Raw genomic sequence first — 17,420 nt, forward strand, 5'->3', positions numbered from 1 at the left:
CACACATGTAAATGTTGATAATGACATCCCTCATTGTCTAATAAATTTACAATTTACCATTCAAAAAATAAACAAATAAAATAATGACTGTCAAATATGCTGAATAAGGAAAAGCATTTTTTATACAGAAATCTGAATGACTTCTTATAAGTAAAACGAAGCATGATTGCCGACATACAGAAACAGGTAAAGAGAAAGATGAACAGATAACACCACTAGAAGTTGGATAACTAAAATGTTCAAGTTCCAAGAATGGATACACTTTTCCTGTTTCACAAGCGAATTATACTTGATTAAGAATGTGGTTGGAGCAACTGATGAAGATGCAAAGTACCATTCAGTAACCCCAGAAACCAGGATATATAAAATCTTAATTTTGAAATGATGTATTAGGGAAGGAGAGAAATGTTCTTAGGCACAATAAGAACCATTATGTATGCTACTGGCATAGAATGGAGAAAGAAGGTTTCTAAAAGTCTTGCATGCTAAGATGTAAAGCATCAATATTTAGCACCCTTTTTTCACTGAGGCAATAAACACCTTCATTTTCAAAGTGGAAAAGGAGAGGGAAAAAAAAAGAGATGAGAATAATTGAAAAGGTAGATTAACTCGGGTAGGAAGAGTCCCATTTCCAAATGTGCTTCAAGTTATCGAAATGCACAAGTGTTACAGTAAGATGTAGTTCCTTACATCATACATTAACCAACAATGGGATCATTCAAGGCTGTAAAGGTTCTTTTTTTACCACTAAATTAAGAAGAAAAATAAATTGAGAATCAAACCTGGCCTCGTAATTTCATGGACAAAACGCTGCCTTTGCGGAACACGTTCCCATGGAAATGCAATTAGCATCCGCAGTTTCACGGAAAAGTTCTTCCAGCCACTAATCTCCTTGAACTCAAATTCTCCGCTCGGATACTCATCTTTGGATCCTCTCAAACTTCCATTATCGTCGAGCTTGGTGTCTGCTTTAGTACTATCAGAAGAAGAAATGTTTTCGTCCTTCCTCGGAATCTCCTCGTTCTTAATTTCGGAAGCCGACTCGAAAGCTCGAACTGATAAGTTCCCCTTGGGCGAATTGAACCATACAAGGATTGAAGAATAACTTTCCGTCTCGAGAGTGAGCTAGGAAGAGAGAAATAGGTTTGGTAATCGAGGTGAGGACGATATGCCGAGTGACCGAGTTGAACCGGAAATGAAGACTTCAGTATGGTTGCAGAGAAGCTCAGACTATGCAAGCCATTCAAACGAGATGTGCAGAGGAGCTTCGACATCTCTCTCTCTCTCTCTCTCTCCCTGTTTGAGTAAAAAAAGAGAAGGTTTGTGCAGCCTGTGGAGAGGATGACAAGGTTGCTTTTCTCCCACGTCATCCTAGTCTTGCTTGTCATCCATATGCTGACACGGGTACGCCGTCGGTCAAAATTAATCAAACGATCATAACCGTTACCGATCTAGATAGATTGACTTCACTCTGCTTAGATATTCTAGTGCGCTTCTGTTTCAAAGCAAGGTTTACCTTAGAAATATGTACGGTGCAAAACAAGAGAAACAAGTTGCACTCTTCCAAATTGATTAATGGTGCGTTTGGATAGGGTTCTAAGTAAGCACTTCCAGACTTTTATTACGTTTAAGAAGCCAAAGACGCCCAAAAATAATGCTTGGTAAAAAGGCCTCAATGGGAGTTTTTGGACCTAAAATCCCATTTTGAAAGAGCCAAAAAAATGGCTTTTGCCTTTCTACGTTTATGAAAAGCATATATTTGAAAAAAAAAAAACGAAAACTGACAAAAAAAATATCCCACCAAAACACTGAAAAGGTACTTCTCGTATAAGCACTTATTCTCTTTTTATAATGCGTAAACACTTATTCAAAAAAATGTTTATTAGAAAATTTGTTTAGAGAGGAACCCCCCAAACACAACCTGAAATACAGTCGTGTATGCGTGTGTACAGCCTATACATATTCATGGGTTGTGACTATGGGGCCCAGATCTTGAGATCAAGTCTAGCTCTTATAAAGCTTGAAGTAAGGGCTCAAGCTTGGGCAAAAAGATTTTTTTTAGTTTTATTCAACAATAAAACTGATTTATTTTTATTAAACAACCTCAAAACCCAAAAAATATCACAAGATCTCACTATGACTTGAAAAAAAGGAAAAGAAAAACAAAAAAGTATATATTGTTGTATAAAAAATATTTTTAATTATATAAAATACTATTAGGTTGGGCTCAGGCTCGAATGGGGATTTTTTTAAGAAAACCAAGCTTGATCCGGAAAAGTAATCAAGTTTAGTGTGTTGGGGCCAATCCCAAGTTCACATGCCTAAAATCTTGTCCAAGCCCAACTGATCCGAACAAGTCTCTTGGGCTACCCAACCCATGAACAGGTCTAATATATTCATATGCTTGTTTTAGTTTAGATTTTTTTGATAATGCTGACTTTTTTTCTATAATTCAGTTTCACCATAAATCAACATTTATTTTGGTAAATACCATAAATCAACATAGAGCCCCACAATACAACATGCTGGTAGATATTGCTCATGTGGCACTTAGAACATAATTTATCAAGAAATTTTGTTGTGATTATACTTCCAATTTTGTATACATTTTTGTATCTCAACTATGTTTTGAGGTATCTAGGTGCCTAATTTTTCGTATTTTAAAAAAGGATGTGCAACGGTCTCAATTAAATCTGGAAATTGAGTTGGTGGGTCAGGTTCGGGTTGGGTCAAGACACTTTGGGTTGATTTCAGGTTGGGCCAGCAAAATGCTAGACCCTAACCCTGAATGTTTGGGTTAGGATTGACCTACAGGTCAATTTAGGGTCATCCCTAAACAAATTAGAATTTTACAAAATAAATAAAATATACATAAAAATGTCAAAAGTAATGTTCAGTTTAAAATGAGTACAAATACAAATATATACAGTACAAATACATAAAAAATAATACAAAATACAAGGTTTTACACTGGCTTAGTGGATAAGCTACTTCGAGAAGGGTCAATTCTATTTATCTTACTAATAGGGCCCCGTGCAATGAATCGAGAAAATAACAGTTGATTACTTTTATTAATTGATAATCTGAAATATATCATTATTTTTTTTCGTGGGGCAAAGAATAGGGATGGCTTAAAAAATATTGCACCATGGGATTACACAAAGGGATCGTCCCCAAACCCATAAAGCCCCCCAACCCTAGTGCAAGCGGGATTCAATCTTAAGTCTTCACTGCACGCAAGAGGATACCTTGCCAAAGAGTTTAAACTATATATATGTATATATATATATATATGAGAGAGAGAAAGACGATCTTTTGCCAGAACCTCACTAGCTTTATGTCATACAGGTTTCCGATGATTAGCCATTGGCCTAGCCCTGGTTGAGGCTTGAACCTCAGGCACCGGTAGAGCTTGTCAAGGAAGATGAAGAAGAGGATTAAGGATAGACCAATTAGGGGGAGAGGATGGAAGAGAAGTATTGATCTTCTTTTCGGTTAACCACTAATTGAGAAATATTTTTGGGTGGAGGGTGCATGTCGATGAGGGGTGATTTGGCTAGCCAATCACGATGGGACACGTGGCTAATCCAAACTGTTTACTAACATCTCGATGCCACATGGGGACAGGTCAAAAAGAGTCAGGTCAGTCCAAACCAACTAACCTAACCTAAGGAAGAATAGCAGGTCATCCCTCAACTGAATAGTGCACATCACCTCGGGAGAACAAGCCGATGACTTCGAATGTCGGCTTGACCTCCCCAATCTAGGTAGCCATCGGCTTGAGTAGTCAACCGACCTACGCGGCGAGCTATTCTTATCTTGCTAGCATACCTATTAGTTTTGAAACCGACGGTGACATGTTGCCCACCTGGCAAAGCCGACCTTGGTCCTCGCACGCTTTGGAGAGCCTGGATGAGGATTGGTGCTAGCGTCAATGCAACATGCCCTAAAGATAACATGCCAATAATGCATATCACTCCCAGATACCTTAGACACGTCTCTGGGACCCAAAAGCCTATATAAAGGCTCCTCCATTCCTTCACAAGGTACATGCAATAAAGTGCAAACTATATTACTTTCTTGCTCTCAGATTCATTACCTAGCTTATTGTAACTAGCTTGGCTAACTTAAGCATTAGAGTGCCTAACTCGGGTCCAAACCCTCAAGTGCTTTGATTTCATTTGTCTTGTAGATCGATTTGCCGACCTTAGCATCCCTTTGTCCGAGCTATCATCTAGCAGGAATGTGGGCGATACGAACACTATCACATTGAGCTTAATGAGTATGACATCTAATTTGAATCACAACTGTCAATCAAGACACAGATCCTAGCAGACTTTGTAGCAGAGTGTACATTGAGTTTGTTGACCTTAGGACCTTATGAGCTAGAGGTCAATTCAGAGGTATCTACCAATGTGAAACATTCCCCCAACTGGGAAGAAGAGTCTTGGATCCTCCACGTCGACAGCTTGTCCAACCAAAGAGGCTGCGGAGCTATGCTGATTCTATTAGGGCCCAATGAGGTGACGATAAAATACACTCTCTTGTTCGGATTTTAGGCACTGAAAATTGAAACTAAGTACGAGGCCTTAGCTAGACATGTGGGAATTTTTGAGAAATTCATGCTAAAGCCCACAACCCACTACTAGGCTACAACCCCCCACCATTCAAACATGTGGCCTTCTCGTTTTTCTAGAAAGCTAAACATGTGACATTTTCTAAGAATTTGTTGCTAAAGCCTACAACTCACTATCACCATTCAGACACGTGGCATCCTATTAATTCAAGAAATAGGATTCAAAAAGTCATTAGTTTCATCCTAAACATTTTCATCAGACAATTATTTATTAGCTTATCGCATGTTTATCCATAGTCTATTAAATACAAATGGTGGGACCGATTAAAAGATTACCATTAACCTGCATTTATTTTTAAATGATTTTTTTCAAAAAATACTTTATTAATTATAAACTTAATTTAAATTTTAAGAAATAACCTAATTTAACTTTTAAAATAAGTAACTCAAAATAGATTTATTATATAAATAGTAAATACCAAAGGTGAGTTATTATTTACTAATAAGATCTCATTTAATATATTAAAACAAATTAAGAAAACATAAATTAATAATAGATTTTTAAATAAAATAGATCAGAATAAATGGTGAATTACAAAAATACAAGATACATATTATTTTTTAATTTAATTATTGATAACTAAATAATAAACTTCAAACTACATTATACTCACGTTTCGATTTAGTTACCCCGTACTACGGTTCATTGTCTAGTTCGATTTTCCGTTCGATTAGTAGTGCGCTCGTCACTCCTCGCTCGTTCGATTTTCCGTTTGCTCTTTCTCTATATCTATGTCTTCCTTCCCCTTCCCTCTCGATCTCAATATACGCGCGTATTGATTCGATGGGGCCAAGTATTCCCATCAAAGACCTCATCCTTTGTTGTTTATTCGAGGTTCTTTCCATCTATGTAATCTGTATAATTTCGGACTTCAGTCATCGGAATATGAATATCATGTCGCTCCTGTTTATTCCTTCTTATTCTAGTTCTTCGATAGTAGTTGGCTAGTTGCTCTCTGGATTTTCTGTTTTATTCTCAGAGAAAGCAGGGTGGGCAGTAAAAGAGATTGGAGGGAGAGAAATGGAAAGAGGGACAGCGTGGGAGCAGAGAAGAAGAGTAATAAATCCTAAATTCCTTATCGACAATCTCAGCTCTGCTATAAAAATCAGTGCTTGGGCTTTGGATGAAAATTAACCAGTTCCAAATGCTTCTGCAAAGTATGTTTGAATAGAAAACCTGAAATGTCAATCAGTTAACTAGTTTCGCTTCTTCTGTTTTCTGGAGTACACCATGCCTCGAATCCCATCGGGATCCGCAGCAAAACCCAAGGGCCTGTAGAAACCCAAGACCCTAGGCTCCGAATACAGCGCTATGTTAGTGATGCCTTTCTGCAGTAGCTCCTCCAGCAGCCTCTCCATCACGGCTTTCCCCAATCCGATCCCTTGAAACGAAGGGTCCACCACCACGTCCCATATGATGGCGTTGAACACTCCATCACCGGTGGCTCGGGCGAACGCCACTGGTCTTTTCGTCTTGGAGTACTCGATCCAGAGCAGCGAGTTCGTGTTCTCTAAGGCCACTCGGATCTTCTCAGGGTCCCGGCGCGGGAACCCGACGGCCACGAATATGGAGTTGAGGTGGTCGAGGTTGAGGTCGGAGATGGAGCGGCGGAAGTTGAAGCCTCGAGATTCCAGCTCTTGGTCGGAGATGGAGAATTTCTTCGTGGGGATTTGGGCGGAAATTATGAGGTTTTTGTGGGTGTAGTTCGGGGACCTCAGCCGAATGGACGAGCGCAGAGGCGTCGTCGAGGTGATGCCCTGTAGAAGCATGTCTATGTCTTCTTCTACAATTCCGACGTCCCAAGAAGGAGGTTGAGAATCGAGATTTTCAGAGAGGAGAGAAAGAGAAAAAGAAAGGATTATCTTTAGATTTGAGATGTGATTGGCTGTTCTGCTTCTTCATCCTCTGTGTGTTGCGATGGAAACTTGTGGTTATCATGGACTGTTGAAACGAAGAATCACTTTCGATAGAGTACGCGGAAGGGTACAGTGCGCCACTTAATCTGGAACCTTGAATAAGTAGACTCTGGAAGACGTGGACGTGGATGCTGCTGATGCCTCGACGGTCCCACAAATTGTGGGCTTTATCTCTACTCCGTGTTTTTTAGGCCTTTTCTCTTTCAATCAATCCGTTTCTGAAACAGGGAGGGAGGGTGTCAATGAGGTCGAAGGACCCATTCAAACATCTATAATTCTAAATATTTAAATAAAATGAACATATGTTAAATTCTGATTAGCGGTAGTTTAAGAACAGTCTATTAGATATATCAAATTCTGATTAGTGGTAATTCAAGAAAATAGCCCACTAACATGCGGAGTGGAGCCCATCATCATACAGAGTTGTGAGAAATGGAAAGCTCCCACTTTCAATCATTTCCTTAAAAAAAGGAAATTGTGCTCGTAATTAATATTAACAACTAAACTAATTAATTAATTCTAGCTATTGATTATTAATAATAATTGCCCTTAGACACTTCTAATTAATTAATTACATCTATTAATTACTAATAATTATTTTTAATTACTATTAACTATTTCTAATTAATTAATTCCATCTATTAATTACTAATAATAATTACTCACTGATAATCATTTCTTATAATAATTATTGCTATTACGTAATTGCTTATAATAATTAATTAGTGATAATAATGCTCAATATTAATTCGGAAAATATTTCTTATAATAATTACTGCTAATACTTAATTGTTGATAATTTATTACTCACAATATTTCTCATTATTAATTCGAAATGATAATTAATAAATATTTTCATAATGGTAATTAATAATTCGGAAATAATCATTATTTATTTATATTAGCTCATATTAATTATTTTGAAAATAAATATTTAATGTTAATTATTTATATTATAATTATTATCAGAAATTACAAATCATACATTTATATAAAATAATTAATTATAATTAATAATATTATATTATTATTATTATTATCAATATTTAATTATAATTATTGATAATTAATTATTACTAATACTAATGATGATAATTATTACTTCAAAATGTTAATTAATTAATAAGCATTTTAATAATGTTAATTATTAATTGGGATATAATCATTTTATATTAAAATAATTATATAATTAGTGTTACTTATTTACATTATTATTATTACAAGTAATTATCATTAATACTATTATTATTCTCCAATAAATACTTTATTTAGTGAAAGTTAAATTATAAAACTTTCAATTTATTCAATATTGTTCAATATTATTTTATGAATTAACAAAAATCATAATTATAACAAATTAATTACTTAATAAAAATAAAAATAGAATATTAATAATAATACTAATAGTAATAATAATACTTTATTATTACTAGTTTCAAAAGGAATGAACACATAATAAGAATATATTACTAGTTAATAATAATAATAATAATAATAATAATAATAATAATAATAATAATAATAATAATAATATACCTATTAGTATTACTGATTTCAAGATTATTAATATATTATTAATCCATTAAAAATAATGATTATTATTAAAAATGTTAATAGAAAATTTTAATTAATTAAAATTATTTTCTGAAATTACCCGTTTTAATTTGGACAGATAATTAATTATTAATTATAATTTCTTAAAATTATTATTTACTGAATAATTTTAATTACTCTTTGATTTAACAATCTTATTTTTGAATAATCGGTTTTTTATGTTCAATATTTTTTTTGCAAAAATCCAAATATTTTTTCATTTGCAATGGTAACCATTTTATTTTTATCTTATTCAGTTTTCCAAAAGATAAAAAAATAAATTAATGATATTTACCTATTTTTATTAAATTATGTATTTATCAAGTTGTTGTCATTGATGATGACAATGATGATGAGTCAACCTTTTGAAAGAGAGGGGTACTAATAATAATTAATTAGTTTCAGTTATTAATTATTATTAATAATTTCTTATAATAATTGCTACTAATACTTAATTACTGATATTAACTAATTAATGATCATTTTCTCATTATTAATTTGGAATGATAATTAATAACGATTTTCATAGTGGTAATTAATAATTTTATGTTTATATTAACTCATATTAATTATTTTGAAAATAAATGTTTAATGTTAATTATTTATATTAGAATTATTATCAGAATTTATAATTTATATGAAATAATTCATTATTTTATAAATATATAATTAGTGTTACTTATTTACATTATTGTTGTTGTTATTATTATTATTATTATTATTATTATTATTATTATTATTACTTATTTACATTATTGTTGTTGTTATTATTATTATTATTATTATTATTATTATTATTATTATTATAAGTAATTATAAGTAATATTAGTATTATTCTCCAATAGATGTTTCATTTAGTGGAAGTTAAATTATAAACTTTCAATTATTCATTATTGTTAAACTAAAAGAATTATAAAAACAATTACTATTTCAGGAATTAACTAAAAACCGTAATTATAACAAATTAATTACTTCATAATAAAAATAAATATTACTTATTTCAAAATCAATACACACATAATAAGAATATAATATTAGTAAATAGTAGTAATAATAATATACTTATTATTATTACTGATTTCATAATTATTAATATATTATTAATCTATATTACTCAATAAAGACATGGAATAAAAAAAATTCAAATTACCACTAAATGAATGAACTAAATATCTATGAGTATTCTAATTGACTTGAGTTTGACACATTAACATGCCCAAAATTATAATTTCAACCTACATTTCCTATTTCTACCTCCGAGTTCCCACAATTCAAACATACCATTAGGTTATGTGCACCATGGGGAACTTAGACTTAAAATCCATAACCATGATTGACCAAAATAAGTGTTGTCACCTGACATGGAGGTGACTTCCATACTTATGATAGTCCCATTATTCTCCTTTCTTTCATGTTTCTTCTTTTGGATGGGCTTTGGAGTCCTAATTATATTATCAGTTGGTTGTAATCATATATGATGATGATTTGATTGTAGTCATATATTTTTCATCTCTTACTTCAGAGGATGGATGCATCTGCAAATGTTGTTTGGCAGGGATTGTTTTTCTTAACAGCTCTTTGAATGATTTTTTTCCTTCTTTGCCTCTTTGAATTGATATCATTTAAATGCTTTTTATCCATTCATATGTCCCTAAATATTAAGCAGTATTGGTGATATTGTTGTAAACATCCATCTAAAATACTATTTTATAAATAGATTAATGATTTTAAAGTTATTATTATTTTTTGGGGGTGGGTTGCTCAAAAGGACATTGATTTTTTATTGTTAAATAGTAAATTTTAAATTAAATGATAATGCAGTTGCCCCTTACTTAGTATGGGGTCATTGCCTAGATAAAACATGGTAAGTCTCTTAAATCAAATAAAGAGCCTACCCTAAATGTTTATAATAAATAATTAAAAAATGAAATAATTCAAATTAAATCAAATAATTACTTGCTAAAAATTATTGGATTAAGTAAATAATAACAATAACAATCAATTATTTATAGAAATAATTAATAATAATTACAATCATCAAGTACTTAATTAAGTAAATAATAAAAAATGAAATAACAACCATCATTTATCATTAATGTTTATTCAAAGCATGCCCCATAATAATTACCGAATATAGTAACTAAACCTTAAATAAGAATAAATATTTATTAACAGTCATTAAAATTGTTAAGCCAAATCATTAATGTTTATTCCATACTCGGTTGGAAAAATTATTTGAAGTAAATAATTAAATTATATAACAAAAATTTTTAATTAAATAATAATAAGAAGAAGAATGGTTAAATTAAAGTAATAAATGGTTCAAGTTTAATTTGATGACCCGTATAATTTTACGGGTTTGACATATAAGGGTCAATTTATATGAACCCGTAGATTGTATCAATGTCTTAAAAAATGGCACTTTATAAATAGTAATAGAAATGGTGATAAAAATCATTAATATATATATATACTTTGAATCATTTTGGCCTAAATCTAGTCCATTGACCTGTGTATTTATATCCTCTATCAATAAATCATATATTTGCTCAATTTGTCCCAATCCAATATAAATCCATTATGGATGGACCCAATCCAATCCACTAAATATTTTGAATTGGTCTAATTTAATATATCTTGTTGACCCGTTTAATCCATCCAATTTGATTTTGATTTAGACGGTCCATTTAAAAGCACGTAAGAAAAACAGAACACAAAATTTGCATCAGGTGATAATCATAATTACAAACAGATAGAAGCTTTAAAAAAATCATGAACACATAGTGCTGCAAACAATATCTTGTTGTCTTATTGTATGAACTCAAATTCGAATATGATAGTTCATACAATATGGTCATCCAAATTTCATCCGTTTATAATTATAATCTGAATTCAAATTATAAAATGTTTCTATCTATCTATAGATTATTTTTGAGTTAAATATCTATATATAGAGTTGGTTTGAATTGTGTTTTTACTAAATTGTCATAGGTTAAAGTTTAACACAAATAATTTTCAATTCATTTGCTCATGAAAGATGGAAAAGTCTAGTCTTTGACCAATCACCCCCCACTGTGAATTTTGATAAATACCATGAGATTGGTTATTTTTTGGGGTAAATTACAAAGACCCCCCCATACAATAGAGTTTATGACAAAGGCCCCCTGTACTAAGATCGTGAGACAAAGACCCCTTCCGTTCAAAAATGCTATTATAGTATTTTTAATCCCCATACTATCCTTCTGATGAGAAAAACACTCTTCATCGTCCCCGACCTCACGATACATTAACGATAACGGCAAATGGGCGGTAATCCCTTCTACCTCAGATTCATTCACATTTCTATCTCTCTCCCTCTCTCTCTCCTCTCTCTCTCTTTCTCCCCCGATCTCTCTTCTTCCCCTTCCCCTTAACAGCGTTGGGATTAAACCCATTTAATTCAATCTCTCTCTCTTTCTCTCTCTCTCTCTCTCTCTCTTCATTACTGCTTCTTCAGATCAAGCCCTGGTCCCTCTTTCTCTGTTCCAAAGCAATCTTATACATACTAATTTCCCATTACTTGACATCCAACATGTCCTTATCCGTTGAATCCAACAAATCTGTTGGGTTGGTGGTTTCAACGGTCGTAGTCTCAAATGCACCATCATGGGCACCCAGCGGTGGTTTCCCTAGGGTGGAAGGATTCAAAACCACATTGATGTCTTGCATGACCTTGGTAATTGTTGCTTCTCCGAATGGCTAAGGACAACAAGGTAATTTTGTCCCTGAACTCTAAAGGCAGGTCAAAGGCTTTGAGGGCTCGGAGAGGATGCTGTCGAGGCCGAGGTGTGTAAGCTGAGGCGGGGTGGTCTTCAAGTATGGTAGAAGCCGGAGGTAGATAGCCAATCTCTTTTGGAAGACTGGAGTTCATTAGAGGACCCCGGGTGAGAACCTGAGGCAGTCTCCGACAATCAAGTTAGTACAGGGTACGAACAGAGAGAGAGAGAGAGAGAGAGAGAGCACCAGGAGAGGATCCTAGTGGCTAGCTCTAGGCTAGAGCAATTATGGCAATAGTTTTACGATTCAAATCATAACCCCCTTACCTGGAGGGGGGGCACCCCTATTTATACTTGAACTGCCTAAAGGTAGGTAGGGATGAACGCCTGAGATGGGAGCCGTACGAGGGCTGCCAGCGGTTCTGGCAGGACCATATGATAGCGTTGTGGTTGGTTTCGTACAAAGGGGTAGGGTGACCCCTACTGTAGCGAATCCCATTCCCTAATCTGGCACTTGTTGGTTGGGCCTCCCAACCTTCAATGGGCTGGGTTGGGTCACCCCACATCACTTGCCCCCCACTCTCGAGGTCGAGGAGAAGAATTAGACTTTAATCGAAGGGATTAGTAATGGTGAGCGCTAGTGTGCATCTGTGCGCAAGACGGCTCTTTGGTCGAACTGATATGCTCATCCGTGAGAACGGGTCGCTCAGACCGGCAGGTTGCTTTGGGTGGACTTTGTTGGTCGGTCTTGAGCGTCGTTCCGTCTTCCGACAGTGAGCGCTCGGGGGTGGGCGGGGCTGGATCGCAGGTGCAGAGGTGCTCTCTATCCATTGGATCTGCGATAATCTGAGCCGTTGCTGGCACGCCATTTCGTCTTTCGTGGGGGATCGTCATGCGGTGCATTGTGATTGGACCGCGGAGGCGGTGGCTTATCAGCCCTTGGATCTAGAGAGATATGTATCGTTCACTCATTTTTAAATAGCAACTTCGATGGCAGAGTTCTTGTCATTTTGCCTCCAAGCGTCTTTGTTCTTCGAGTGAACTCAGCTCCCAGATCTTCTAGTTTTCAACACTCCATCTTTGTTCATTTTTTTCTTCCACCTCCCTTCTAGGTAATCAACAATGTCTTTCTCAGATTCTAGACCTGAGTGATATGAACTTTCGAATGTATCAGGAGGGAGCTCTACTCGAACCCCTTCTCCCCTTTCCCCCCTAAGTCCTTCTATCTTTGTGCTCCCTTGGCGTGAGGTGGATGTGCTCCGAGCTAGGGTAGCCTCTGGGGGAGCCGAATGCATCTGCCGAGGCCATGATCCTTCCTGTGACAGCGCCGCATCCGTGACGCTGAGGGGTCCCCCCAAGCCGAGGGAGAGCAAGACCCGAACCCCATCCTCAAGAGGAGGGTTGAGAGTGTTGCTAGGGTAGTGGCCGAGACTGACCTTTCTCGTCCAGAATTCAGAGGCTCTCTGGACTGGGATCAGGTCAAGGCCCTGATCAGGCAGTATTTCATTCCCTCATCTTACAGGGTGAGGGTGCCTGAGTCGGACGACCATGGACTCCCAAGGAGGGGGAGATCTGCGTTTATCAGCACTTCCTCCAATTCGGTCTTCGGTTTCCCCTACATCCATTGATCTCCGACCTACTAAGGATGTATGGGATTACCCTTAGCCAGCTTGTGCCCAATGCGGTCGAGACCATTGTGGCAATGTTGGTGAAGGCTCGACTCCAGAGGGTGGAGCTGACGCCAAAGGTCTTTCGAGCAATTTTTGCGCTGAGGAATCATTCTTCCGAGGTGGGTATTTTTCTATTTCCAACCCTGTAAGTCCAATCCTATAGATAACCCCTCTTTCATACATAACTGGAAGAGTAAGTATTTTTTTCTGTCTTTGTCTCGAGGGCTGGTCCTTCAAATTGGGGTGGGGAGAACCCCATTTGTCTGCGGAGAAGTGTGTCCCCTTACTGGAGGAGATGCCATTAGTTTTCATGGGGCCCAGCCCCTGCCCCCCTTGGTAGGACGGGTTGCGCCATCTTTTTCTGCGTCTTCATCGTCTTTTGCTCTTGTATAGTGGTACTAACCGTTGCCTTGCTTACAGATCTCCCAATGGATGCCAGGAAGATCATAGTTGAGTGTGCCAGTGCTATGTAGAAGCAGCGGGTGAAGACCGGTGGTCAGACCCCTCAGAGGGCCACCAGGGATGCTCCCGCCTTGAGGGAGAAGGTGCCCGCCCCCGGTGAAGGGGGGTTTGGCTCGATAGGTCCTCTCCAAAGGGATGAAGACATAGATCCTCGCCAAGGGAGCTTCTTCTTTGGCTCCCACTAAGGGGGCCACCTCCCAAAACGCCGCGAAGTGGAAGGGACCCACCAAGGAGGCCCAGCCAAGGCGCGAGGAGCAGGGGCTGCAACAGCTGGTTGAGGGGCCCATAGAGGGCCAACCAAAAAAAGAAGACTACATGTGGTGTGATTTTTGTGGATGACGCCTCTGGGAGGTCGTACAACGAGCGAATGGGACCCTTCTCCGGCCCTTACGCCACTGGAAGAGCTCGCCCAACTATCCGACTAGATCTTTCCATCCCTAGTGGGAGGTCCCTGAGGGGGACTCAGTCTGCGACAAGGGGGTTGGCCCAGCCTTGGGTGAGCAGGGCCTTGCTATCTCGAGGCCACTTCCGGATGCTGGGGATGGTCCCCAAGAAGCTACATAACTAGGAATTGCAGAGCCTGGTTGAGGTGGCAGATTGTCCATTCTTCTTTTGTCTACCTCTCATTCTCTCTCTTTTTTTTGTGCTGATTGCTTTCTTCCATCGTAGGGCTACCTTCACTACGTTGGTCTAGGGGACCAGTTTGAAGTTGACCCTAGCCAACATGGACAAGCTGGAGGCGGAGAAAGAGAAGCTTCAATAGACGGCTGCCCATGTTGTAGAGAAGTGGAGGGAGATGTAGTGGGTTGCCGTGGATGAGTAGAAATTCCGCAAGGAGGCCGAGGAGAAACTAAAGAAGACATAGGACTTCCTCGCCAAGGAAGAGATGGAGAGGGCTCAGGTTGAGAGCCTTATATCCAAGGCTAAGCGACGTCTTCATCAGGCCGAGGTGGCTGCCTCCAAGGTGAACAAGTAAGTGACCGAAGCGGAGAAGAGGGCTGAGGAGGCAGCGAAGAGGGCTGGCAAGGCTGAGGAGAAGGCAACGGGTGTTAAGAAGAGGTCCAAGAAGCAAAGAAGCAGGCTGACGAGCTGGCTGAGGTTGCTTTCGAGGCTTACTTGGATGGCATCGAGGACACCAAGAAGGCACTCCTAGCGATGCTTCCAGATTTCAATGTTGAGTCTGTACAGGTGATCTCTAATACTTCTGAAGAGGCTGTTCGACTTCATGCTCCCTCCAGCTGGCAGCGAGGCTTAAGTTGGGCTTCCTCCCTTTTTCTTTTCTCTCTCTCTCTCTCTCTCTCTCTCTCTCTCTCTTTTGTTTTGTACATGCACATGTATTCATCCTAAGGGGCCGTGAGACTTTTTGTAAAGCCAAAGGAATACTTAAAACGAATGGAACTCAGTGGGCATTTTTGATGTCTTATGTTCTTGTGTTTTTGTTGCGTTGCTATTTCTTGTGTTGTTTTTTCTTTTTGGTTTTTATTGCACTTGTGCTTTTGCTTCATTGTTATACTTTGGGCATAAGACTAGTGTAGTTCCATTCAGTTTGTTATACTTTGTGCGTTAGGAGCATGGCGAAGGGGTGGTCGAGGCAAAGCCTCCGAGGCAGAGTCAGGGCTTATCTGGCCTGACACCCTTTTAGGCATTCACTTAGGTAGGGCCGAAGAGGCCTGTGATGGGGAGAGGCCGAAGCGAAGCACGGGGCTTACCTATCTCTCTTCCCTTTACTTGTACCTAAGTAGATGGCAAGGTAACCTATCGATGTAGAGTGGGGCCGAGGCTAAGTTGGGACTCACCTGGCTCCCGTACCCCCATGTACTAGCCTTGGCAAGGCCAAGGTAGGCCTACCATATTGAGGGGTGGCTGAGATAGAGCTAGGGCTCGTCTGGCTCAACGGGGCCTAGACTGAACTGGGGCTTGCCTAGCTCCCGTACCCCCACACACTTGTTTTGACGAGCTCGAGCGCAACGCTCCGAGGAGGCCAGTTTCTTTTGTTGGTAGCACCGAGTGTGAAGGTTCAAGAGGTTAATTGCCGTCGAGACGGGGCGTTGAGGCACGTAAGGCCTCGATCGTCCTGGTCTGTTCTGACGCGTTAGGCTTTTAGCTAGGGTGTTCGCTACTTATTCCTTAAGTCTTGGCGCCGATCCAACGAGGGATATGGTCCCCAAAGGAGGCTATGCGCCCCTACCAATCGCGAGGCTGAAGAGTTACCAAAACTTAGTATGTACACGCACTAAACACTGAGGTGAAGAGGGACTTTGCTTCATTTACCCACTGATTACAAAAGATATTACAATCATTGGTAATACATCCGAAGGTTTTCCGAGTTCCATGTCCTAGGTACAGGTCTTCCATCTAGGTTCTCCAAGTGGAAGGTGCCAGGGTCAAAAACTCGCTTGATTCTATAGGGGCCTTCCCAGTTGGGGCTCAACTTCCCTACTCGCTTGATTCTGAGGACTAGGTCTTCTTCTTGATAATGCCTTTCTTTTACCTTGGAGTTGTAGTGGACCACGCGTTGCTGGTAGGCAGCTACCCTTATCTGCATTTGCTCTTGGGCTTCTTCCAATAGATCTAGATTTGCCTTGCGGGCTTCATCATTTTCGGCTTCATTGTATGCTTCGACTTGGAGTGTTGGTTGGCCAATTTATGTTGGGATTACTACTTCTATGTCTTAGGTCAAGCCAAAGGGAGTTTCTCCTGTGGCTATCCAAGGTGTAGTTCGATTAGCCCATAGTATACTACTTAATTCTTCGGACCATAGGCCTTTCGCTCGGTCCAACCTGGCCTTCAGTCCCTCCAGTATCGTTCTGTTGGTGACTTTGGCTAGGTCATTAGTTTGAGAGTAGCCTATCGAGGTGTATTGTTGTCTGATACCAAGGGAGGCACACCACTCCCGAAACATAGCATCGTTGAATTGCTTCCTATTGTCAGTTACCAGCATGTGGGGTAGGCTGAAGCGACAGATGATATTCTTCCAAAAGAAGTTCTGGATAGTTCACGCTGTGGTCACAACCAAGGGCTCGACTTTGACCCACTTGGTGAAGTAGTCTACTACTACAACGAGGTACTTTCTCCCCCCTGTGTCTTGAGGAAATGGGCCAAGGAGGTCCATGCCCTACTTGGCGAAGGGCCACGAGCTACTGAAGGCGAAGAGATGGTGGCCGGTTGATGGCACAAGTTGGCGTGCCTCTGGCAAGAATCACACTTTTGCACCAATTTTGCTGCGTCCTTGTGGAGAGTAGGCCTGAAGTAACCCTGTTTCAGAGCTTTTTGAGCTAGGGCTCTTCCGCCGAGGTGATTACCACAGATGCCTTCATGAATTCCCTGTAGCACATAGTTGCCCTCCTCTGGATGAAGGCATCAAAGGTTAGGCAAGGTGAAGGGTCT

General features: G+C 38.6%; 2 protein-coding genes across 2 annotated transcripts in view; both read right to left on the reverse strand.

Moving 5' to 3' along the window:
• The window catches only part of SPPA (signal peptide peptidase), a 45,729-nt gene extending 44,411 nt beyond the window's left edge, over window positions 1-1,318 (reverse strand). The window contains 3 exon segments of the mRNA XM_088984207.1: window positions 783-821; window positions 823-1,065; window positions 1,068-1,318. Coding sequence (XP_088840333.1) covers window positions 783-821; window positions 823-1,065; window positions 1,068-1,274 — 489 coding nt within the window. The 5' untranslated portion in view covers window positions 1,275-1,318.
• Window positions 1,319-5,799: 4,481 nt separating this feature from the next.
• LOC148854628 (Acyl-CoA N-acyltransferases (NAT) superfamily protein) lies at window positions 5,800-6,876 on the reverse strand. Its single transcript, XM_088982246.1, has one exon. It carries the CDS (start codon window positions 6,404-6,406, stop codon window positions 5,834-5,836), a length of 573 nt encoding a protein of 190 aa, XP_088838372.1. The 5' UTR covers window positions 6,407-6,876; the 3' UTR covers window positions 5,800-5,833.
• Window positions 6,877-17,420: the final 10,544 nt, after the last annotated feature.

The sequence above is a fragment of the Nelumbo lutea genome, chromosome 4 (assembly GCF_056320005.1).
Source record: "Nelumbo lutea isolate HS-2025 chromosome 4, American lotus-T2T, whole genome shotgun sequence".
Classification (NCBI taxonomy): domain Eukaryota; kingdom Viridiplantae; phylum Streptophyta; class Magnoliopsida; order Proteales; family Nelumbonaceae; genus Nelumbo; species Nelumbo lutea.